Source organism: Seriola aureovittata, chromosome 11 (genome assembly GCF_021018895.1).
Source record: "Seriola aureovittata isolate HTS-2021-v1 ecotype China chromosome 11, ASM2101889v1, whole genome shotgun sequence".
NCBI classification, from domain to species: domain Eukaryota; kingdom Metazoa; phylum Chordata; class Actinopteri; order Carangiformes; family Carangidae; genus Seriola; species Seriola aureovittata.
Genome location: NC_079374.1, coordinates 14,766,918 through 14,791,452, shown reverse-complemented (window position 1 = coordinate 14,791,452; position 24,535 = coordinate 14,766,918). Strand labels below are relative to the sequence as shown.

At 38.2% G+C, this 24,535-nt stretch overlaps 1 protein-coding gene across 5 annotated transcripts in view; it reads right to left on the bottom strand.

Moving 5' to 3' along the window:
* Window positions 1–22,116: 22,116 nt before the first annotated feature.
* grb14 (growth factor receptor-bound protein 14) overlaps window positions 22,117–24,535 on the bottom strand; it is a 30,862-nt gene continuing 28,443 nt past the window's right edge. For all 5 annotated transcript variants that reach the window (XM_056389694.1, XM_056389696.1, XM_056389695.1 and 2 more), the window contains one exon: window positions 22,117–24,468. In XM_056389694.1, coding sequence (XP_056245669.1) covers window positions 24,322–24,468 — 147 coding nt within the window. In that variant the 3' untranslated portion in view covers window positions 22,117–24,321. The remainder of the gene's footprint in view (window positions 24,469–24,535) is intronic.

Below are 24,535 nucleotides of genomic sequence, written 5' to 3'. Positions count from 1 at the left end.
GCACTGCAAATTGGAAATCCAGAGGAGATCATCTGTAAAGAACACGTCCACCGGTGGTGTAGGATACAACAGAGCCAGAGAGGGGAGATGAGGAAGAGGCAGAAAGCAAACAGCCTGGCGTAAAACGAATAAATGCATTCCAGCTATTCTAGCAAAATACGACCAAGAAATTTCCAGAGCAAAAAAAAAAAAAAATTCAAAGGAACTCTGCTTATAATTTCCCCGTGTGTATTTACCAAATGAATGTAACATAGAACAGGCAATATATTGTGTCATGTGTTGCCATTCAGCTGTTTGTCAGGAGTGTGTGGTTCACATCTTGCTGATCTTCAAACGAAAAGCCCTCCATCTCCCTGACATCTGCTGGGATGTTGAGTTTTACCAGGATCCCTGGGTATTTATTAGAACATGTGGGGCAAATTGCATTACCTAAAGGAATTTGACCAGGTCATATACAAAGATTAACTACACGTATTAAAGTAATTCTTTTCTTAAGGAACATATTGGCTTCTTAGCGGGAATATCTTGTTATGAGTTCATTCAATCACAAGCCGATATCTTGGGATTTCCGAGGCATTACTCTATTCTCTTACAGTAACACTGTACACCTTGTTGGGTTTTTAAAAAGGATCAAAAGCAGTGCTTGTTCATAACTCAGCTCAGTCATACACTAAATCACATCATAGCTGTAATCATTGGCTATGTTTTAGATATGATGAAAGCAAAGTAACCTAAAAAGAAAGCGCGACACTCTCATTGTAATCATGATATTTTGAACATAAAAAGCCAGCTGAACCATGTATGCGCAATTACAGTGAACATTTTCAAATAGGAACGGATTAAGAAAACATCACAAGTTGTCCAATGTGGCACCAACAGTTTGAAATGTTTGTGGGAGAGACTGTTCTTCTCTGGTTTTATTCCCCTTGTTCTGTGGAACACCAACAACAGTGACAGCTTTCCTCTGTGATCTAGGCCAAGATCTTTGCTGTTGGGGAGAATCAGTTGAGTCATTTGGATGCCTTGCTTATCTAATGGTTTGGTGATGGCAGAAGCCTTCAGTCTGCATTAAAGCAGACATCAGCCTACGAGAGAGAGAAGCCTGGGAGAGAGAACTACAGTACAAACTAACAGTGGCAGCTCCAGTTTTTTTTATATTTATAGCGCCCAGCAGGTGTCAACCACAGCAGTCTCTCTGCCCCCTTTGACACCCCATGGCTGCTCCGCTCCACCGTATGAAAGGAAAGCAAGGGAGGAGGAGGGGAGGGGGGCAGCTGCCTCCTGGGATTAGGTACCTGAATCCAATCTTGAGGAGCAGTGGGCTCCAGTGGCGTTAAAGTGTTTTCTGGAGAATTTCTTATGTTCCCCACTAGCTGATTATTTCCAGATTTTAGTTCTGCCTCAGTGGAGATGAGCTCCACACAGTTTTGCCAGTTGTGGTTAAGATGTAGCTTGACACTCAATGGCCACACTCAGATGAGTTGTGTAATCTCATTTAGATATAGCACACCCCACTGGCAGATCATAATTCCCCAAACTGATACTAGTGTTTGTCAACATGTTTAAACACATGTTAACATTACATTTCGTTTCATGCAGTAGGTGAAGTGGGTATTTTTTCTTTTCTACCATGTGTTACCTTTGTTTAAACCATCAAAAACAACGGCATTCCCTTTTAACCTGTCTTACAGCCTTCTTCTTTCACCGGTGTCAGCACTGCTCCGTCTACTCCTGCTCATTAACCTTGCTTGTTCTTCCACTTCATAGCACTGCTAATACGACCCCCAACCCCACCTCCCCACCCAACCTCGGCCAAAACCATGTGCTGGTGTGCATGGAAAATAACACCACTAAATCTGTTTTGCTGTAATCTGTCCTCAGAAGGTGGTATGGATCGTCATTGACCTATACTGCATAGAGGAGTTTGAATTATAGATGAACAGTAGCATTTTTCTGGCCATGACATTGTGACAGTGAGCCAGCGTGCACAATACCAGGACCTTAGTGTGTTTACATTCATTGTTACCCACCAGAACACATTGTGTATATCCCTAAGTGTATGCTGGGTGCATCTTCTTCCTGATAAAAGATTTCCAAACCAATCTTTAAAAGAAGAATCCGCATACGCGTTCGCTCTCTGGCTGCTTTCTATTTTGCAGCTTTTGTTGGCGCTTTGCTTCTTTTTTCAGCCCAATCAGGAGAAAAAATGTGAAACCTTGTCCTGACAGTACTGACGATGTAATGCAGGCAAATTCAAGCACTGGTATGAATTAAGCGTTTAGCAGCGTATTTGTACATTCTTGTGTATTTATTGCAGATGTGTTTGTCTCCATTGGATGTTTGGATGCATGTTTGGTTTATTTATTTATTTGATAGGGACAATGCTAGTTTCAAAACAGGGTATGAAACTAATGTGTTGCACTAAGGCTTTATAGCTATTTCTTATTCTCCTGTCCCTGTTACACAAAAAGGCCTCACTCTGAGAGCAGGAGATTTAAACACCAAGACTGTTTTAGAGCATATAAATTGTGTTGCGCTGTTAAATCTCTTCATGCAACGAACAGAATCACATGCTAATGTGTTCGAACAAAAATAAAATAAAAAAAAAATGCTGCAACAAAAACTTCATGCTCAAAATCACACGTGAAAAAACATTGTTATGTGAAAAAAGGCAGTATGTTTGCTGGTCCGTGTCTGTCCTGTCATTTACATCCCACAATTTCCATCCACATTGCATCTAATGTAACTTTCACCTTTGCCAAACGTCAAGGTGAGTGTGGCGGAAAACGGACCCTTTATATTCTTGAATGGCTTCACATAAACCTCTCCCGATCTCATGGACCAGCACATTGTCCCATATGATGTAACAAACAAGGCTGGGCAACTGTTGCCCCTCAGCAGAATTTCACAGTTTATATTCACACATTCTAATCTCTAACAGCTGCATTACATAATCTCTTTGCTTTCATTTTTGCTTTAGGTGTTTTGAATTCATACAGACTGTGGAGTCAAAATTTTGTACCTCTGCAAATTCTCACACATTGACTGAACCGACACAACAGAGACACATTTCTTTTCACTGGGAAGAAGACTGAGAATATTGTGAGCAGAAAACTCTCAGGTGAAATCCGCACCAAGTATCTGCAATCATGTTAAGTGTTCTTCAACGTGCGCTTTTGTCGTTGTGTGAGAACTGTGTGAAGTAAACCAGAAATCAAGATAAGTGAATGCATTTGAAGTTTTGATCACTGCGTTACTGCATTTGCCAACGGTGCACATGCTTTAAACTCCGACAGTTTCAGCTCTGTGTCAGAAATAATGTTTCTCACCAGGCCATCACCCCTTTATTTAATTCTCAGACAATCTGTCACGATTGTGAACTGTTCCTATATTCACTCAGATGTATAAATGGAGAGATGATACAGAAATGTGTGGGGGCAAATACTGTATATAGGATAGTGTATGTCAGGCAGCAAACACCCACAGTAGTAGGCCACAAACATCTGTCAGCAACATATATTGACCATAAATGCCACACGCCATAAACACAAACAATAACAAAATCCACCGATACGCAGAGAGATTACTATCACTACTAGTGCTGAACATAAAGGAAACTATGTGTTGACGTGTGCCACATGAAAATTACAACAACAAAAAAAAATATTACAAATCTAGCAGTCTGTCATTTAACTTAATTTCATTACTGCTGGACATCAGAATTAAGCATAGAAATAATAGACTTCGTAACATTCACTATCACTGACACTCAAAAATACATCATAGCATCGATTATCACAAAATTCACAAGCCTCACAGACGACTATTTCTTAAGAGGCCTGTTGATAGTAGAACAGTGCCCCTAGCAGTGTGGCTGAAAATTACACCAACTGAGACGACAATTTATCACAGCGGTTATAGAAACTAACAAATACGACAGAATTAAACAGCCACCCCGAGTTTTAATTTCAAATGGAGCAAGGATTGCCCTGGCCAGAATATAGGGGCCTCATTGTAATTTAAACCCTGAAATTACGTAGCCAAAAAGAAATTTACTTTTAAAGGTGCTATATGCGAGTACTTGCTATCACTACATGGTCAAGGTGAGAGCTGGATAAGCTATAGTTAGTGCATAGTAGAGAAGCACAACTAGCACTCTGTTGACTAAAAGCTTGTTTAGATCTTGCATGGCTGAGAGTCAAAGACAGGTTAAGATGGAGTCTACTACCTTTATTTAGCAATATTCAATATATATCATTTGTGAACAACCGTATCACCTGCATTTTAAAAAGAAATTCTGGAAGTAAATGATGAGACGTCATGTTATGCTGCCAATGAAATACCTATTTATGTATAGAGCCATATCTCAGTAGAATAGTGTGTCCACACTTCATATTACAAGAACGTAGTGAAAAGGTTTGAAGAAACAACTAAAGAAGGTGTCACTATACGCATTGTACATTCAACACAGTAAAACCTCAGTGTTCTAGCTAATGATGACAGAGGAGGCCAATATGGCAGCAAGATCCAGGGGAATTTAACAAAATGCTCATTAAAAGGTCTAATAATTAAAATATTGATTAATTAGTCTTACATTGATTCACAGTCACACTTTATCAAAGCGGAAGGCTCTAATTACCGTGCCATTATGCCACAGGCTGACCTACTCATTTTTTGTCCCATGTAATGAAAAAGAACATTTCTTTAACTGCCTTTTAAATTTTTGACCTGTAAAATTTTAATGGGGAGTACAGTGGGTGTCGACTCTGGATTGGCGGTAAAGTCATGGGTGGCTAATGTCTGTGAGTCTGGTTAAGTGGCTGTACACACCGGGAGCTGAAACACCTCTCTAGAGGGATTGGTCAGGGTTACTCTGTTTAAACAAAATTGCGTTCACCAGTCTCTGCAAAGGCACAGTGAATAATTACACAAAACTTGACTTTTCTAGTGTTTCAGTGCACTTTTTTTTTTTCTTTTTTTTTTTTTTACAAAGCATTAAAACATCTGTGCAAAACGCCCCAAAATGTTTTTAAGAAGCATGGAAACACAGTTATCAAAGTTCTTTGATACAAGCACTTTTTGTGGTTGGCATTTGGTGGTTAGTTAATGAAGAGGTGTTGAACAGGAATTGAATCCTATTTTCCACTCCATAGAGTCAGAAAATGGTACTTCAGACACTCAGGAATCCCAATTTTCCTCCTGAAATTGGAAATGTGTAGACATGAGTGTGAGGTGCAAATCATCAACAAAGTTTTGGCTGACCAGTGGCAAGAGGCAGTGCTAGATTCAACTGTCCGCATAATCTCTGTCTGGCTATTACTATGCTATAAATGATTCTACTTACAATCATTTTCTATATGGCGTATTAAAATGAAAATGCCAGTGCGGCTTTTGGTTGTTTGAAAGAGTACTGCACCGGTTTAGCATTGCTCTCCTATAACACTATGGGACTCAAGTTGGACTTTAAAATAACTGATGAAGCAGAACCAGAGATATAGATAGAGATATATTTATTCCACGCATTATACTTCCTTGTCCAAACCTTTCAACTCACTCCAGCGTCAGTTCCCCGCCACAGTTCAACCATCTCATGCGGGTAAATACACGTATGTTTACAGGTTTCATTTTTACAACTGGTAATACACCATTCTCTATACCAATTTTCAAAATTCTTCACACTCTTTCGTTCTCTTTACCAATATGCAGCTCGGCACAACAGATCTAAAATGCACTAATGTGACCGACACACTTGAGACACATCTCAGGATCAACTCTCTAGCTAGAAAAGTGACATTTGTCTCCCAACAAACACTAAGAGCAGGCAACATTACAGCTTGTATCACTGTTGTCTTTGAAGTAGCGTTTATTTATTTAGCATAAGTCAAGAACCCATTCCAACAAAAATGAAGGGTACTTCTTTATTGCATGTGTAGCCTAGTGCTGCATACTGTAGAAATTAGATGTAGAGACGTAGACATGCAGACTGTACAAATGGTATAAATTGCATACAATAGTATAAATGGAGTGTGCATATACAGACAATTGGCGGTGGTTGAGTTTGAGTGAGAACGAGGACCATGAATTTTGAAAGTTGTGGTCATTGAATGCAATTTGTGTCACAGCAATGGAAAATGATCAGCATCCACATTTTGTCCACACCTACTGCTGTTGAGCTGACTGTGTGAAGAGTTTTTTTCAAAAAGATGAACTCAGTGTTGAGAAATTTGTGTTACCATTTGTAAAGACTGGAGCAGTTGAAAAAAAAGAAAGAGAAGGGCTCTACCGACTATGACATAGATAGTCAAAACCAGAGCGCAAAGCCAAACATCCATCAGCTCTGATAAAGAGAGAGATTCACACTTTAAAGATTTCCAGTTCGCTGTATGCGAGCAGAAAACATTTCCCCCTGATATAACTTATGAACACATGTATAGAAATTATACAAGTAATAATAGGTTAATATAATGCATAACACATAATGGGGCACTTTTCATAAATTGCCTTCATACAATCACTTAAAACCTCCCACCAACCTCCCACCCGATTTCAAATGCTTCTCAGTGGCACATTTATAAGATCTGCTATTTAAAATACAAGGTAGACTTCACTGATAGATAGATAGATAGATAGATAGATAGATAGATAGATAGATAGATAGATAGATAGATAGATAGATAGATAGATAGATAGAACCTTCTAGTATTTGAGTGGTGGAAATGAAACTCAAAAATGTCAAATCTTATCACAAAATCCTCCAAATCACAGTAAGTCCATTAATAAAAGGCTGAGGGAATGATGTCTTTCATATTTTAATGAGACATGAACAGTGTTACACCGCCATGATTTTGCTGCATCAGAACCTATACCCACCCCACCTTTGTTTGCACCCTGTATTTGCATTTCAAAGGGAGCCCCTGGGAAGCCACTTTGCATATTTACATCTGATTAACAACTTTAAATGAACATGTCAAAATCTGGAAATTGTTCATCACTGACATGGAGAGAAGCACGTTGATTCTGTACCATAAGATGTAATGGAACAAAACGTTGAACACAAACTGTGATTACGATCATATGATGTTGGCTAACACATGTGCATGCTGCATATAGAGTTGCTGTGAATTAAAGCATCTTGGTAATTGTATATTCCTCAGGGGGAAAATGTGCATTTTAGAAAATGTGGTATACAAATGAGCAAATGATTAGGATGGAATATGAAAGTAAGAACAATATGTTGCTTCATCTGGCCACATTTTCTAAAACCATAAATTAAAATGGGAAACTAAGCTATTCAGTGCTTAGAAAGTAACCGGTCAAAAAGTGGCTCTAAAGCAATGCTTTACTGATTTAGGTATATGTCTTATTTCATGGTGTATTCCACCAAGACAGACTCATTCAAATTTCATGACCATCCCTTAGTGGTCCCATTATTATGTATTTTTTACACATCTGCCCATAATAGTGAATTAAAAGGAGGGTGAAAGAATGGTCAAGCTACCACATCATTAAAAAAAAAATCCAAAATTGTAACATTCGGAGGAAAAGAAAACACAGAGTTCACAGTGTTAAGGTAAAGCTTGGTCATGGTTAGAAAAAAAAGGGGATATAAATTTCTGATGGACGCTTTGTTCTGCAGAGCTCTCTATAAGATTTAAGATATGAACTAACTATGTGATTATTAATTGGGCCCATTGTAATTTGAGGATTCTGTGCTGCATATTGTTGGCAGCTCTCCACGGGGTCTGTCTGTGCAGGAACGTGTCGAGGGGGTACCAGCCAGGATGCCTCAGCCATTTAGAGAGCAGCTTGCCACTCGCGCATCGGCATACCAATGAGTGGGGTTAAAAAGGCACGGCTCCTCTCAGAGACAGCCCTCCTTCTCCAGCTCAGCTCCAAAGGGTCTCCACGGACTAATTTCCAAAACCACCTCTTAATGTGGGCTTGTGTCAATCACCTGAACAGACAGCTTCATCCCCTGATATGGAGTAGTCACATAGTAGAGCCAAGCAGACCAAAGGAAATACAATAGTTCTGTACAGTAGCAGTAATAGGGAACATATTAAAGAAAGCATTTTAGTGCCAGATGGATTATTATTATTATTATTATTATTAATAATAGTTTTGAAAAAAAACATTGATAAATTAATATTATTAATTAGCAATATGCAGACAGATGATTGCATGTTTACTTATACAGGCAAATAAAAGCATGCACATAAGTATGGATGTGTAATGGATATATGGATTTAAATGGATTTGTACATTTGTAAGATGTGTTAATTAATAAATGTGTCAGCATGCAACTAAATTAATATATCAAATTGCCATGGTAACATGATCATCAGCATTGCTGATGTTGGCCTGTTTGTGAGTGCATGTGAAAGAATTAATTATAGTGAAATGCATATTATAGCTGATGAAGAATCATAGAACCTCTTATGAACAATAGCAGCAAAGCTTGTTAATTGGCTGTTGCATTAATAAACATTTTCTCTGTTTTCTCTTTTCTTTCATTTTGTGTTTGTTTTTTTGTTTGTTATTTGTTTGATTGTTTCAGTTATCATTAGCCTAATCATTAGATAACAATTACCTTGATTGGGCTTTGGTGCCTTCTCCATAGAGGATATAAATTAAAAAGCCATTGTACAAAAAGAACGACGTAGGCAAAAGAAAAAACAAACATTTAGCTAACCAGTGGCTGTGTGTCTTGAATAGAGATACTTTTACTGATACTCATTTCTGATCCACAAACAACTACACACTCCACTTAACTCCTAAACACAACTTATCTCACACTTCTCCTGAAACCCTTTCACGCTCCGGCTTCTCTGAACATTGAATAGCTGAGAAACCATCCCTCACACTGAGTTTTGCTTTTTGTGTTACAATCCAAGATGACATACGACACGAGAAATGATGAGAAAACTGTGGGGAGGCTTCCAGTAGATTGATTCTCCCATCGCTTCATTCTTTTCTAGTTAGTCTTTTATTGGCTACAAAGGTAGAGTCGTTGTGAAGCCGAGTGAGAGAGGAGTGAACCAGCCTGCCCTGTTTAATCCACGGGGCATTGAAGGAGGGTGATCACTTCTTAAGAGCACAAAGGCCTACAAGGAAATCAGTGCAGTCTATGAGATCCCAAAGCTGATTTAAAGGAGAGATGTCCCAGCTTGGGCTCCAGGCCTTTAACAGGAATAAGGCCATCCTGTACAATAACAATCTAAGGCTCCAGAGGAAAGCACTATTCATGGTCAAATAAGAAGGTCTCAGGTTTGGATGGAAACCCTGCATCGCTTATATAGACTGAAGATGTTGGGGAAAAAAAAAAAAAAAGTGATATCTGAATTATTCACTCAGTGCTTCAGTAGCATTACATGCTGCAGCTATAGACTGGTGTAAATGTACTGCAGCAGTATACTTAGATCATGTAGATATTGTTTGTATCATACATTTCCAATTACATGCATGTACTCTGACAGGCAATAAGGAAATCCAGTGAAGTCTTTGCTCTGTTTCACTTAAAGGCAGATCATGTATCTTTATCCAAAACCCTGATCAAGGCAGAGCTGCCGTGAAATAAATAATAATAATAAAAAAAGCCCACATCTTCCATTTAAGCACAAAGAGGGATCAGAAGATAAAGATATTATTTATTTGGCTACATGTGTTACTGGATAAAAAAAAAACAACAAAGCCATCAGATGTAAAAAGATTAGCAAAACGACAGTTGGCTGGACAGCCAGTGGCAATTTTAAGAGATAATCAGTGTCCTGCATTTTTCTGCAGCTTTGTCATCTTTATTTCAAAGGCATTGATTGCACTTATGAGCTCTTATCTACCTGATGATGTGCATTCATTGACACAATGTTAACATTATCCCAGCTAGTAGTTAAGTTTATGTCATTTATTGGAAATAACCCATGTGTGAAAATACAGACTGAGGAGCAGGAATTTTACGGTGCGTTTTCAAGTTCTGAAGACAGAGTGCAAAATTAATGAAGGGGAACTCTGACTTTTAGTCAATGTAAAAATTTCATTAATGTTATTATTCAGTCACCTCTGTGGTCCTGAATTTATATCATAGAGACCTGATGTGTTGAATCCTGATTGCCTGTATTTCCATTTCTTCAACATCAGGGGACCTGAAGAGCTGGGGGTTGGGGGGGGGGGGGGGGGGGGGGGGGCCTGGAAATCTCAGTATGAGAAAGGCATGAGCGACATTAACGTGTGGTTCTGACTTATCTGTAAACCTCCTTTGTCCAGGTTTTATTTTCATATGTCACATTACTTCATTTGTAAATATGCTTAAAGCAGAATCTATTACAATCTTTGATGGATTATAATCTTGAAGAATCAAGCGGGCCAAACTATTTACGTATATTGTCTTTGTGTAGTTTGTATATTTATAATTCATGGTTTTATTTTAAAGTGATTTTTAAAATACATATTTCTAAGGGACAGATTTGTTTTTCCATTTCATTTGTCTCATATAACATTAAAGATTTAAATTAGTAATGAAATTAAAAAATGATTGTAGGGCAATCCATGGCAATACGTGCACTCATGATAGCTGAAAAGAAAGGTATTTTATTCCAATGCATTAGTACAATAAGTTCATAGTAAGTAAGGGTGACCTCAGTAGCTTTTATATGGGAACAAATGGAAGGAAAAGGCCGGTAATGTGAATGAACAGTACAGTAGCATTGTGGTCAGGTCTAGGCAGTGGTTGATTGACAGTGGTTTTCTCCAAAGACAACAACTTTTGTGTCAATATTACAGCGCACTTCACCCAGCAATGAAATCAACTCAAAAAGCCCCTTGGCCTTCAGTTTTTGTTCTCTTGTGCCACTGCTTCTGCTTTCAAATGTTTTACCTTCACAGAAAGACAATGAACACTCAACGCCTTCCTAAAGTCACCTGACCCGATCAGCCGTTTGTTCAATGGCAAACAATTGAAACAGCCTTTACAGTAACATTGAACTCGAGAGGTTCACTATGTTAAATAACCAGATGTCAAGTCTAAATCAAAATGAAGACAAAAGCGCCCTCCCCTCCTCACAGCATGAAAAATAAAATGCACATTTAAACAGCTCTGTGCAGAAGTCAGTCACGATTAGTGCACAGCAGAGATTATTGATGGAATAAAATGTTAGCTTGTAATGTTAATACACACATGAAAACAGTATAGGCTGTTGGTTGGAGATCAATGCAGGTTACAGTTTAGAGTTTATTAGATGTTAATTATTATCATCAGTCAATTATTTTCGTGTAACTCATTAAAATTAATCACGATGACCAATTAGCAGAGGTTTTGCCAAAACATCAGGTGATCATCGTTGTGCATCTACCAAAATGTTAAGTTAGCTGTAGAAGGTTATCCATATTCCCTTTCATGAGAGAACAGAAAACAGAAGACAACACTGTACCTTCATTCTAAGTCCTGTATTTCTTTTCTCAGGTATCACATTTGAAGCTCATATCTTTTGACTTGCTTAGAGGATTACAGGCTCCCGTACAACGTACAGTAGCTCTGCATCGCTCAAAGCCACCTGTAAGGCTACGTCCATACGTCCATACTAATACGTCATCTCTTTTGCAACGTTTTCGCCTCCCGTCCACACTACTACTCCTCCACGCGCGAAGTTTTTAAGCAGCGAAAACGCTACTGGCCCCGTTTCAGTTTGAAAACTCTGACGTAGAGACCTATAGTCACTTCTGAATACAACACGGGTAAGGAACTACAAGTTTTACTTACATTGTTGTCTTTGCTAGCAGTTCTTTTCTTTGCTGTTGCTGTTGCTCGTTCGTTGTAGTTTTTGCAATGAATCAATTGCAGATTAGACAATCAGCTTCCTGTTTACACTGGCTGGCGCATGCCCAGTGCACGTGATTGCCCAGGTGCGTTTTCAGGTGTGGTAGTCTGGAGGAAGATGGTTTCTGATACTGAGCTAAAACGCTCGTCTGGACGGGGGGATCGTTTTTGTATGAAAACGCCGTTTTAAAATGAAAACGTAGTAATGTGGACGTTGTCTTAGATTACACATTTGAGCAGCTTTCCTCACTCAGTTATATGAAAAATATTATATTTGCTTATGTCTGAACCCACACAACTTTTCTCAGCTTCAGTACTTCTAAAGTTTGAGCTGCCAGTCCCACAAATATTCTCTCCAAGCCATAAATGTTGTTGATTTACATACTAAATATAATGTCCCAGGCCACATGATCTAAAGGCTGACTATAACCTGATACAGTATGTTTATTTGAAAGGGCACAAATAATGCTTTTCATCAATTTAAGTTTTTGACTTTGCTTACTTGGATTATGGGAACTGTGGATCTTACAGCTACAAAATGAATCATAATCTCCACAAAACTCTAGTGTGCAAATGATCGATCTACGCATTTCATTTTTTAAAATGAAAACAGTGTATGAATGAGTCAAGTAAAGTTCACTGAAAACTGTGCACACACTGCCATTGGTCAAAATATTCAGAACTGCTGGCAGTGCTGTAAGTAAAATACACACTTTTTTACTTTGGGGATATAGTCCTCTGCCAATTGTGCTGAAATTATGCTATCCTTATCTCAAGCACTGATTCATTCTTTGCATTTTCAATTTCCTCTGACATGGCTCTCCAATCCACGGAAAAAGGGGGACTGTTTTTGAAGTGCCCATACAGTACTTAGATTGAAGAGGAAGATACGGGTTTGTGCAAGTTTATTACACCCTCAAAGTAAAGAGAAGCAATAGAATTAACATATTTCCAAAGGTAAATGTAACAGCATACGTCATGATTACACAGTACAATCTTCAGTGGGCCATCAGATCACCTCATAAGTGATATCAGTCATAACCTGGCCGTCCACTGTGCAAACATTGACCCAAAAAAGATAAGTTCTGTCCCATGACATCTATGAAAGAACATATTAAGTGGTTTGAGAGTGTACAGCAGGTTAAGACTATAGCAGTGAAAAAGAAACTCTTCCCTGTGCAGCTATACATAGCATCCATGGCACAGCAGCAGAGAGAACATAGTAGTTGTTTTTTTTTATTGATGTGAGCATCTGTATTAGCAGTACAGCAACAGCAACATGTTGCTGTCTACATATTTCTATGTTTTTACACTGAGTACACACTATTGATTGAGTACACAGTATACATGGCCATTCAACTACAGCAGAATAACAAAAAAAAAAAAGATCTTGTATTTCAAAAGCAGAAATTCATCCACAAATGTCTTTTGTCAACCAAATATTTATAAAAAAAACATTTCCATCATTTGTTCCATACGGTACATACATGTTCCGTACAGTACAAATAGAGTCATCACACTGTTTTGTGACAATTTTATGTTAGATGTTGCACTCCAAGGTTCAAGATGTAATATAAATAGTATTGTTACAGTTTTTACAACTGAACTGTACACTGGTCAACATGTCATGTCATTTTTTTGGGGGGGAAGGGATGACTTACCACACAGCAGAGTCAAGGCTACATTCAGACACAGCAGGTTATGTATTAGATTACATAATTAAATTAGCTGACCTGATGCATGGTCAGCTAAAATCTTTGGCTTCTGCACGGCCACCACAGGCAGTGTCTTGGCTTGTCTTAGTGTGTCTGTCTTTAGTAGATTTGGCTTAGCAGAGCTATAGGCAGTCGTCCCCTCAGGACCCCTCTCTGGTTCAGCTTTTTGCATTTTATTAGTGAGCTTTTCAGATGCTGGTAGGCAGAGGTTGTCACCTTTATACGAAGCCAGGCTAGCTCACTCCCCCTGTTTCCAGTCTTTGTGCTAAGCTAAGCTAACTGGCTGCTGGCCGTAGCTTCATATTTAACAGACAGATATGAGATTGGTATTAATCTTTTCATCCAACTTTCAACAAATAAGTTTATTTCATTAAACTATCCCTTTTAAATAAAAGTATATGGTGCAACACAGCTAATATGCTACAGTAGCTTCGTCAGTTCAGCACTATTAAGACGGCTTGTTGTTGGTCAGTGGTGTAAATTTGCATGTTAAAGTAAACCAAAGCTGGATACAGGACACATTTTGTCATGGACTTATCATCACATGTGCTAAACATGGAACGTTGCTTAGGTGGGAAGAGGTGGTTGTATGTCAAATTTTCCATATTTAGATCACATGATGACAACTGAACAGTGATGACTGAATAAACTCCATCCACAGACTGTGAGATATGGTTAAAAGCTGTCTTCTTTTTTTTTTGTCAATTTGTTTCATAGTTTACAGCAGCATAACTGTTTTTTAGCCACTTAACACAACAGTGGAAGAAGCTGTAAATGTGACATTAGCCAGGTTTCCATTGCAGTTTTGTACAACGTAGAAGCGATTTTGTTTTAGAAAAATTGACAAAACACAGTTACGAATGGTCTGTGTTTACATTGAATGATGTTATGCGAATAAAGCTGGGGTTTCTCCCCATCATTATCAGTATCATTCCAATTAAATGTGACAATGGATTTCCAGCAGTCCTCCTCTTGGTTGGAGCTGGCTCCTTGGCGTATGATGCAGCAGATGCCATGACTTGAATGCGAAAAAAAGTGAGTTTGTCGAATAGTCTCACACAAGCGTATAATTTTAAGTTTTTTCAAAATTCATGTGCTTCCATTGCTCGTTTTTAAGTTTGCAGTTTCAAATTGCGCATTAAGCAGGTTAATGGAAACACATCCATTGAAATCTTATGACATAATAAAGTTGATGTAGCTACGGTGTCAGCAAACAGTTGACTATTTATTATTTCTCTACCAAAGACTGAGAGAAATGTGTGGCCTCTCAGCTGCTAAATGGTCTGCTATGTGTTCACCTGCTAGTTCTTAACTTTGTGTTGTTATAAGTGATAATCTGGAACAGAAGGTCATGTGTTTGCATGTATGTGTGCATGCCCGTGTGCCAATGATGCTTTGAACACAAAGAACAAACCACCATCCGCCTCCATCGTTCACACAGAGGGACACACACAAACATGTACAGGCAGAGACTATAGCTAGTAAATTCTTATTGCCATGCTTCAGTCATTGGAGAAATATGACAGCAATTACTCCACCACCATGTGAGTTGACCACCTCTGCAAACCATTACACATAAATATGTTGTGATCCCTGTGTTCAACAGTCTGTTATGGACAAAGATACATTCCTTTCCTTTTAGTGTGCAGTCATGTCTGAGGTCATGGCCATTTTGTCCATATCCCATTTCTTGGTGTATCTTTAGCAAGCCAAGCAAACTGGGTGCTGTAGCTCACACTGAAGTCTTTCTCTGTTGTTGGTATATGTGGGTCAAAGAGGAATCTTTTGAAAACAGGAAGATAGGAATACTGCCCAGCACTAAATGAAAGGGGTTTACAAAGCTAGAACTATTCTCTTTAATGTCTGACCAGAGCAAACTGATATTCAGTGGAAATACTCTAAGTGCAAATATTGCTACACCTGCTCCATCACTTTTGTACCTTTATACACAGAGAAGCATCTGGACGGCAGTACAGGAGTGAGATTCAATTAACTTGTGTTATAATAAGGGGCAAAGACTGGGACTTAGCAGAACACAACTCAGGTCCAGAGGTATGATTGACGTTAGCCTCCATTCAACCTCAGCATGAAAGGAAGCGCTAAGTAAACAAATAGCATGCTCTCAAAACATTCTCCGTGTATTAAATTGTTAAAAAAAAAAAAAAAAAAACTTTTTTGGTAACATGAAATGGTGTTTACACACAATTATAAAGTACCATTTCTGTCTACCGGATCAGTGCCAGAATGTGTATGCATTGTGGCTTGTGGACGAATTGAATAAGTCTGTGAGCCGTGCTGTAAATCTCTGAGTTGAAGGACAAGCTGTATCTTATACTGGCTTCTATCTGAGGCAGAAAAAAGCCTCTGGGCAATGATAGAGAGGTAGAGAGGACAGTGAAGGGACGATTGGTAATTTCAGCAGTATCTTATTTTGAATATTTTTCTTTACAACAATAAAAACATTGTCCTTGTGATTTTTTCTTTTTTTTTTTGTATAATTTTTCCAATTATTTATTTAAAAAAATGGCAACAAATACTGGTGTTCTGATGGTGCAGATAATACGTTCCATCCAGTGACAAGTGGGATTTTATATGTGCTGAATGAATGACAGTGTCAGATCCTGTCTCAAACCTTTTATGTTTCACTTCGCTGCACATTTAACAGTCTTTCTCTTTCCTCGCAACAGCCACAGAATATATATTAGGCTTGTTGTTCCCGTGCTTGGTCATGTTTGTGAGACATAAATGTGCTGCAAACTAAACACACACACCTAATTAAAGAGGCAAACACAGATGTTAAGAGGCATGCCAAGATCACTGCAACGCTTTCACACACCGTAATGTAAACTTTTCTAACCTGTTTCATGTAATTTGATTTAAATTCAAATGATTACTCTCATAATAAGATTGCTGCAAAAGATCATTTTCAAACTAAGCATGTTAAATGTATTTATACTGTGTAACCCAATGCCCTCAGCTATAACAGTCAGATAGTCACTGTGGTTTCTATGTCATTATATCACTGCGAGTAAAGTACTAGCTTATCATTGGGGTTGTGTATGTTTGTGTTACTTTCATCATCCCATGTTGCTGTAGAACTTGTGTGGGACAGTATCCACCCCAGCAAGCATCGATCAGCATTAGAGGGTTGATTCGTCAGCAGAGTCTCAGCACTGCAGAGTACAGTTGCCATGCTGTGTGGTACAACTGACAGCAAGACTCTTACTTTGAAGTTTTATAATTGTTGTACTTATTTCATTTCATATTTAATTCTTAAACCTGTCTAATTGCCTCTTTCTTCTCTTTCTATGTTGCATATTTTGTAATTTATAAGTGAGAACTAAGAGAAAAAAGTAAGATTTTTTTTGTGTTGTGTAATTGATTCTCTGTGCATAAGAAAAATGAATTGAATTGAGCTTTTTTGGGAAATGACTGAATATGATAGCATTTAGTAATTGTTTCTGGATTATTCTACCTTCTCACTAGTTCTAATATAAAGTTTAACTTACATTTTACAATTTCTTATTTGCAACTTGTTTTCACTGATGGTGTAACACCTCTGACAGTTTAGTATTTTTGCTTAATTTCCAAAAATATCAAAATCATTCAATCATCATATAAAACATTTCTTTCTTTTTTTTCTGATAATCTTTAAATAATCTTTAATATTTTAAGTGTATACAGACATATATTTGACAGCGAAGTGTGTAATTGCATCATTTTCAACTCCATATAAAACACTAACAGCAAATACTGGAGTGCCTCTGCCTGCTGTCTGTCTGTTCTGATGAAGAATCAAGGACATTTTCTCCAGAGTGCTACAATGGCACACACTTAAAATAAGTAGATGTTTATTATAAATGCTGGAGGCATATAATCTAATGAATTGCAAATTCATTACATTGTGTGTGCTTGGATACTTTCTGCCCTCTTGTGGAGGTAAAATGAGGTACATTCCACAGTTCATCAGTAAAAAGATCCAAGTGAAAATCACTGCAATAATTAATTTGATAAGTATAAGGACATATGGGATGTAGATGTATGTATAGGAAAAATAATAATAGGGATTTTGATGCATATAATACACTTTTGTAAAAAAAAAAAAAAAAAAAAAAAAAAGAATCTACATGAGAGAGAGAAAAATACTTTTGGATCATATAAAATGTATTTCCCTTATAAATTATACAGGCAACTGTCAGTTTCATTACATGCAAATTCTTGCCCAGTGTATGTCAATTAAATTTTTAATTTCTTGTTTTGCTAAATTTGAAGTATGCCACTTTCACTTGTAAAATTAAAACAAAAGATTTTAATAAAGACAATGTGCGCGCAGAGTAGATTAACATAATTTAGAATCGAGAACATGATACAGTAACACAGATCCTCCCTGACTCTGAGCCAGATTAGACGGAGAGTGAATCTGTTCACAAATGCCCAGCAAAAGGTCAGCGCAGTATTGAATTTTTTCAAATATTTTTCAAAATACCTCCTGGCATTGCAAATATTTTTGACCACTGCGTAATACTTTGGGGAAGGATGAATCCCCACTACTCCATGCCCCCATACCTCACTCACTCACTCTCTCTTTCTCTTACACACACACACACACACACACACACACACACACACACACACACACACACATAGATACCACCACACAATGCCTGCCAATCTGCACAGAAAAACACCGCTCTGGGTTATTCATCGATTGACCATTCAAATCCCAACATATGCTGCTCTGCTTCTATTCCACTGTGTTCGCAGAAATGGACCATTTCCTAATTCTTCCACAAGTCTTCCTACTCTGTTCAGGAGTCACTCGCACACCATGTTAATGAGAGAAAAAAGTAGGCAGGAATGTAAATTGATCCAATACGTGTGTATATGTGCTCGTGCACATGCGCATCTGTGAGTGCCACAGTGAACATTTTGACCTATTTTGCAGAAAAATGCAAGGACAATATATCATCCTAAGATCTGCTCTGTAACCTTGAAGTAAATTGCCCCATGATATATATCATGTTGTTTCAAAGTTTCTTTTGCACAACTACATGTGAAGGTATGACTGATAGCAAACACAGGAGTGGGAATCAGAGAGTTTGGATCTACTTTTACAGTGTGCAATAATATTCACCCCAAGTGCTGCACTGTCAAACATCTCAGCTTTACTTTGCTATTCATGTCTTTCTACCTTTAAAGTCCAAAATGTTTTCCTCTCCAAGACCCCCTCCTGGTTTTACCCCTGTCGTTTTCCTTTTCTTCTTCATCTTTTTGATCACCTAAAACATCAGTCCATCACCACCAGAAGCTGTGGTTTACGTCTCCCTGCTGTCCATAGCTCACTGTCTGCCTTCCAGTGAGAGCTCCTCCCCGCTGAGCCGCTGCCCGTTTGCCAAACTCGAGTGTTTGTGGGAGAAGTGAGCAGGTTTTACATGGAGGACTGCCTTAATGTTGTTCAGTTGGTGGGCAGCCACACAGGGCGCTGCACTTCAGATTCACTGTTTGTTCATCTGTGCAGGGCCAAACTCATTCCTCTCTCTTTCTCTCTCTTTCTGTCACTCCATCACACACACACACACACACACACACACACAAACTCTACACACCGTCACAACCTATATCTGTCAAAAAGAGAATGTTTCCAAATTAAATGATCTGAATGAAATATTCCATGTCTTGTTTTTATGTCAGGATATCGCCTGATACCATGTAAACACTTAGCCTGCTGGGATGTTTCGTCTGAGCAGCAGAGGTATGCCTTTCAGCTGGGGATTAGGAAGGGACGTGGCCTCTATAGGGCTCCCTCAGAGCAAAGCCAGTCCTCCCATGTTAATTTCTCAAGGTCAAGAAGAACCTCTGCAACGTTTCAGCTTTGAAGGTGGACTGAAAATACAATAACAGGAACCCTGCTGAATAGGAAGAAGAAAAAAAAAAAAGAAAGATTCGATACCACTACAACTACCTGTTTGCTAAGATCAAAGAGGCCAGTTACAGAGGTGTACCAAGCTGAACATCAAAAGACAGATATGTCTGTTTAATGTGAGCACATTCAGAACTTCTAGCTTCAACATAATGAAAGCAGTAACTCATATAAAAAAAACAAAAACAAGCTGATCTGCAGTATTACAGTAACAGAGCATCTTTCCGCTCTTGTCCTTGTTAGCTCAGTTCCTGGAGGAATAAGCATTGATATGACCATTCATCACTCACTGTTTTGAACAGTTATTTTACAAGCAGCACTGTCTAGGTCTAATTGAGCTACTTTACATTGTAATAAGGCAACAAAATGCACCGGATTAAAGCAGACCCTGTTCCCTTATGTATTTAAAAATAGGGCTTTGGAAAAAGCTACATTGCTTGCCTTTTGAGATTTAATGACTATCCTGTGACTCCACAGAGAATTACAGCCAGTAATTGATTATTAAAACTTGAAATTGCAAACCACATCCATTATTTGACGAGTGCATGTGTTATCCTTGTAATTAACAAAGCTTGGCACTTACCGTTTGCCAGTTCCAAGACCCCCAGAAAAATATATCAGAGGTTAGAGAGGCGACTTATAGAGCAAGCACTGTCTGGGCAATTATCTGAGACATAATACATTACCAAAGATGCTCAATACACCAAGAAAATCCCCTTCCCACCACGGCATGACCACGTTCCCTGAGAATCTCATGCAGTGGGGAAAAAGATATGAGAGCCATTAATTGTATAGTAGCAATGGGTTTGTTTTAAAATAAATGTGTCATTATGGTTGCTGCTGTTGTAAATAATTTTATACATTTTACAACTGTTGCCTGCATAAAATCAAAACTGTTTTAAAGCATATAATTTTTTTTATGACTGCATATAATCTATTTATTTCAAACCCTGAAAACCTTGCTGTAGTACATAATTTTATATATAAATAATATTAAAAAAATCCTGAATATAAAGCTGTGGGCAAATGCATAGATTTTTTAATGCATCATAAAAGCCCTGGTCATTCTTTTTATTAGTCGATCATTTTAAACGACAAACAGATAATGTGTTATATGGCATGTAAAGTATATTGGAAAATTTTGGATTACCATTACCCATAATGCCTTCAAGCTATAAACAGAAAGTAGAAATCCATTGATTAAGCCTCTGAGCTCCAAATAATGTGTCATCTACTCCTTTTCATTTACCTGATTATTATATATATATATATATATATAATACATTAAAGTTCATAAAAAACAATCAGCACAAAGACTGGCTTTGCATTTACCAAATTAAAACAAGTTAGAAATTCCAGTTCAATCAAAGCCAAACTGTACAGTGGTGTTGCATCACTGTTTTAAGAGGGAGGGGTAATATGTTACAGCAGCACAGCAGCTCTTAATTCTCACTTTATAAGTACATAAAGTGTGTGTGTGGAGGGGGTGAGTTAGGGTAAGGGTTACTATGACATGAAAAAATAAATAAAAAAGCTGATTTGTGTGTATGATTTATACATTGTGGGTAAATCTGCAAACATTTTATTTGTATTATGTGAGAATTGTTCCTTAGGAAACACTGAAAACAGATGATCTTTCACATATTTAATAATTTTTTCATATCGACCTATGATTATCTCTGCTCCAGTCCACTGTGGCCATTGCAGTTACAGTAAAGAGCTGTTGGATTTGCTTCTGGCTTTAGATACTCCTGATGGGAGAGCCCTTTGCAAAGGAATAGTCAAAGCCTCTAACCTTCACTAAAGTGCATCCCCTAAAGAAACCTAGCGCCATTTCCTCATAGACTCATAACCAAGCCCAGATAATGCCCTTTTGTGGATCAAGAGCAGAGCAAACAGCAAGGTCTTCACTTCATTGAAGATAATCAGTAACTGGCCAAAGACATCGAAGCCAGATAACTGAAAACAGACTCGGGGAATACAACAAGAGGGGCATTTAAGCACGGAGTGAAGCTGACAACGCTCAAGTACAAAACCTGGAGTCATAAGAGTAAGAGTGCAGGCAGGAGTAAATCCAATGTAGTGGTGTGAAATGTTACGAACAGTGGTGGTTGTCCATGAGGGCCGAAACAGAGCGGAGAGAGGCTTTCTTTACTGGGAGAGATGCTGTATCCACAGGCCGTTTGGGCTGGATAGAGCTGGATGAATTCATTAAAGGAAGCGCAGGCTCTCCCAGCTGCCATCTCTCCCCCTGCAGCCAGACTCCGATCAATGGCAGGAATACATCCAAAACAACATTTAGCACAAGACCTCGGAAGCAGGGGTGCATTTAAGACTTCTCTGTGTGCGCACATCTCCCCTGGATGTGAGCTCTGTTTCAAAATGTGCTATTGAAGTAGAGCAGGGGAGGTATAGGGGCAATGTGTTTGTATCACAACAGAGAAGATTGTTTAACACGGATGCTTCGAGATGAGACATTGTGCTGTTTACTGTTGGGTAGGGAACCATCATTGTGTATGTTACAGATATTCATATTGAATGAAGGAAATTTCTCTTTGAATACCGAGTGGCACTGAAAGTCATGTATATGAAGATGTGATTATCTGAAATGGATTACTTGCATCTTCAGTATAAATTCACTCATCTTAGTAAGAACAGGCACACACAGACTGTTGTTGGTGTCACTATGCATGGTGTATTTTTGGTGTATTCTCAGGTAACATATTTGCGCATACAATGTCAGATGATCAATATCAGTGAGGTCTTAGTTGCACAACCTTTAAGTAACTTTGATTTTTTTTTTTTTTTTTAAATTAACATTAACCCAACTTGCATCTTTGACACATTTCTTATGTATTATGTAATTTAAATTGCACTGGACACAATAAGATTTCAGACACAAACTTGGACAAGCAATAGCAAAATGCTTCCAGTACCATCTAGTGGTTATAAAAAATATTTATGTGACGGTTCCATGGAGGACACAAAGTATATGTATGTATACAGAGTAGTACCCACAGAATTCAGTAAATCATACTTGACAATGTTAGGCTAATGTGTCCCGTACACGTCCTATGTAGTGTGACTAAATTTAACTGTGCTGGATCCCATTAGAAAATCATGACTTATGTATTCACTAGAAAAATCTTTCTGCACAGAGGAGCACCCCACTGTGTGCTGATGAGAAGGCTTCATTTTGCTGTTATATTTCACGTGTGTCATTGCATTTATATGATAACCATGTATGCCCTACTTACTGAGAAATATCCTATCTAAAGACTACAATGTAAACTGTTTTATATTTGAAATAAAGCTGGGGTTTATTAGCCTAGTGATCTATTGCCCGACTCTGTGCCAGATCTTATTTAGGCTTTAGAGTTAAAGAGCTTGTGGTGCTGCTCACTGAACCACAGTAAACATGAATAACACATTGCTGGCAGTTCTTAAACATCACTGAAACCTACTGTGGGTTAAATGAGACGGTGATTTTCTAATAACTATTCTACAGTTCTTTGGGAGTCAGAAAACCCTGAATTGGACAACAAATCAAACAAAATCATACATTACAAACAGGCTGTGTTTATATATATATAAAACTATGCAGTCCATGACATTCATTGTTCAATGCACTGTTGTCCAGCTGAAAAATAAATGAAACAACGAAAACACCAGATGGTCATTTCAATCGTGTCAGTGATTTACAACACCTTGTTCTTAAAAGCTGATGCATTATTGGCTTTTCAAAATCAAAACAATATCTGACACTGTTTAACCACAGCAGTGGTAATAACATCAAAATACAACCAACCCAGGCTTTGCACACGGTGTACCTGAATCTTTGGAAAATATAAAAGCTAAATTTCAATTTCAATATACAATGAATTCAAATATGCATTATTTCTGATTTCCATCTTAATGACTTATGTCTAAAATTGGTGAAATATTCCACTGCCCTTACTGTAGAGCAAGCTCACAACTGATTTCATCTAATACAAAAAAATTCATTTAATCACATACATTTAAAACTAATGTACAGTGCAGACTAGTGAGGCTGTGTGCCACCTCTCCACCTGTACATTACGTCTCTTCTTCTCTCTACAGCAGTCTCGGTCCAGCATACAGAGCATGCACAGTGACACTTCCTGAGAGGTCATTTTATCTCTCAAATAGAAAACAATCATTTTCTTAAAAAAAAAAAAAAAAAAAAAAAACCTGAATACTCAGAGAGATGCAATGACAATGAAAAGTACGATAGCTTAGTTTTACTCAAATTTAATTCAGAGATGCTGTGTACTGCAATCCCCAGCATCACGCCGTAGCAAATAAACAATTATGACCTTGTTGGGACTCAACCATCATTAGCTTTGACAGACCACAACTGAATGACGGTATACATACTGCAGGAGACATTCTATTTGACTTTTCAGTGAAAACTCAAAGTCCAGTTAATGTATGTCACTTACCAAGAAAAGCTACTTTCTTTCTTTCATTGGCTTCACAATCTGTTTGCAGTACACATTCAGCTTTACAATATACAGGACAAGAAGCCATGTTTAAACTTTGCACAATGGATTTGGCAGGACTGAAGAGTAGTGTTTACCAGATAAAACCGCACATCATCTTCAGCGCCCATAATCAGTTATTATATGGTCTATTGTCAAATTCAGCTTTTTCTGAAAAATAAGAAAGGACAGACCGTGTACCACAGTATGAATGTGGACTCTAGATGAAGATAACAGTGGTTTCAGTTAGCATGGCTGTTCAGTTATTGTGTATATCTTTCTTCTTCAAGGCACAAAAACACTGGGAGTGTTTGTCCAGAAAGGCCCTGGAGTTAAGGTGCACGAGGGCCCGCAGGGGTCTGCTGCCTCCCTTGCTCACAGGGTGATCCGGGCACAGTGGTGCTTGAGCTTGCAGGGCAGCACCCCACGGTTTAGCTGGTAAAACTCCACCAGCTGGATCAAGTCAGTGAACTGTGTGTGACCGTCATCCAGACTGTAGAGCGACTCCCCTTCATTATCCACCTACATGTGCATCCACACACAAGGGAATCGCACACAAAAGATAGGTGACTTATTGGAAATGAGGTTA